This window comes from Rhincodon typus, chromosome 38 (assembly GCF_021869965.1).
Source record: "Rhincodon typus isolate 14 chromosome 38, sRhiTyp1.1, whole genome shotgun sequence".
NCBI classification, from domain to species: Eukaryota; Metazoa; Chordata; class Chondrichthyes; order Orectolobiformes; family Rhincodontidae; genus Rhincodon; species Rhincodon typus.
The window spans coordinates 1,323,690-1,325,752 of record NC_063369.1 but is presented as its reverse complement, the minus strand read 5'-3'; the positions used below and the strand labels follow the sequence as shown (position 1 = coordinate 1,325,752).

Here is a 2,063-nt window from a genome sequence, read left to right as displayed (position 1 = left end):
AGGTGTGTGGGTGTGAGTGAGTGTGTGTGTGTGTACCTGGGTGTGTGGGTGTGAGTGAGTGTGTGTGTGTGTACCTGGGTGTGTGGGTGTGAGTGAGTGTGTGTGTGTGTGGGTGTGAGTGAGTATGTGTGTGTGTACCTGGGTGTGTGGGTGTGAGTGAGTATGTGTGTGTGGGTGTGAGTGAGTATGTGTGTGTGTACCTGGGTGTGTGGGTGTGAGTATGTGTGTGTGTGAGTATGTGTGTGTGTACCTGGGTGTGTGGGTGTGAGTGAGTATGTGTGTGTGGGTGTGAGTGAGTGTGTGTGTGTGTACCTGGGTGTGTGGGTGTGAGTGAGTGTGTGTGTGTGGGTGTGAGTGAGTATGTGTGTGTGTACCTGGGTGTGTGGGTGTGAGTATGTGTGTGTGTGAGTATGTGTGTGTGTACCTGGGTGTGTGGGTGTGAGTGAGTATGTGTGTGTGGGTGTGAGTGAGTATGTGTGTGTGTACCTGGGTGTGTGTGTACCTGGGTGCGTGGGTGTGAGTGAGTATGTGTGTGTGTACCTGGGTGCATGGGTGTGAGTGAGTATGTGTGTGTGGGTGTGAGTGAGTATGTGTGTGTACGTACCTGGGTGCGTGGGTGTGAGTGATTATGTGTGTGTGGGTGTGAGTGAGTACGTGTGTGTGTACTTGGGTGCGTGGGTGTGAGTGAGTATGTGTGTGTGTACCTCGTTGTCTGGAACAGTATGTGTGTGTGTACACCTGGGTATTTGGGCACCTGTGAGAGTTTGTGTACCACAGCGTGGGTGTTTCTAACAGAGGGATTTGGTCAGGATTGTGACAGCTCATGTCAGCACTGAGCTGATTGGCTGGCTTCAACATGCATACTGAGATCCCAGAGAAGTCCTGGGTGCATCAAACATCAAACATCAAACAGGATTGAGAATTCCTGAGTGAAACTACTGGCTGGTTGTCACTGTCACAGTGAGGGTAAAACAGATTGCTCAGCCCAGTGAGAGCATCACCCAAGGCATTACACAAAACGTACACACAGTAGCCAAGTCACCAATGCAAATGACAGAAGCAATTCAAATGATCAGTGGAAATGGGCCACACAATATTGTCAGTGACGCGGGTCAGACTGTCCCACTGTCAGTGACGCGGGTCAGACTGTACCATGTTATGCTGCACAAGGTAGCGGATGGTCTCACGGATGCCCGAACTTATGAGATTGGATGTATATCCCAAGAAGATTGTGCAGCCTGATCTCTCTCGTTGACACGGGCTCAGATTGATTGTGTTCTGTTTGTCTTCATCTAATGGTTCCAGCTTCTTCTCAATCTGAAAGAGTCAGTCAGATATCAGGGTTCTCATTCCCCTGGCATAATGCCCACCAATAATCATAAGTATCAGCAGCAAGAGGAGAATATTTGGCCCCTCTAGCCAGGTGAGGTTATTTTCAGCAGCTCAGGCTCAGCCACCCCCCCTAGTCTGCTCTATCACTCAACAATTACATGGCTGATATTTTCCAGCAACTCAACTTTGTCCCTGTCACTCAATTTGTGTCCGCAACACTCAGTTTTACTCCCGTGTCTGCCACGAAAGAAGGTGAAGGATCTCTGGGATTACCATGCTATTAATTTGCTGTACGGCCTGTCCAAAGTTGGTAGCCTGGTATCCGGTAGTGAGGTAGGACTGCATCAGAGCCTGGTAGTTAATGCCCCTGTTGAAGTCATATCCTTTGACCTGCAGTGAGCCCTCGGGGATGGTGGAACTTGGCTTCAGAACTGCATCCAGGGCGACTGATGGAACCGACTCAGCCATCCCTGATCCAAGTGGATTACATCTAGGCTCAGAAACAGAGACACATTTTGAGCACAAGGGCAGCTCACGGTTAGATCCAGAGCAGAGACCCTCAAATCAACCTCCCAGGTGATTTACCCCTTCTGGGTAAACACAGACTTCCCCGCAAACCCCCACTTCCAAGTAAACACCGACCTTCCCCTATCCCCACCACCCCCCCCCCCACCCCCACCCGCACAGGGTTAACACAGGCCAACCACTGTCCCCCCCACCCCCACCCGCAC

At 50.9% G+C, this 2,063-nt stretch overlaps 2 protein-coding genes across 2 annotated transcripts in view; both read right to left on the bottom strand.

Annotated features, from left to right (window-relative positions):
* The window catches only part of gtf2f1 (general transcription factor IIF, polypeptide 1), a 152,325-nt gene that overhangs the window by 46,438 nt on the left and 103,824 nt on the right, over positions 1–2,063 (bottom strand). The gene's annotated exons all lie outside the window — the stretch shown is intronic.
* The window catches only part of dhps (deoxyhypusine synthase), an 11,459-nt gene that overhangs the window by 5,806 nt on the left and 3,590 nt on the right, over positions 1–2,063 (bottom strand). Inside the window, exons 2-3 of the mRNA XM_048617788.1 lie at positions 1,606–1,890; positions 1,153–1,317 (exon numbers count right to left, since the gene is read on the bottom strand). Of these exons, the coding sequence (XP_048473745.1) occupies positions 1,153–1,317; positions 1,606–1,890 (450 nt within the window). The remainder of the gene's footprint in view (positions 1–1,152; positions 1,318–1,605; positions 1,891–2,063) is intronic.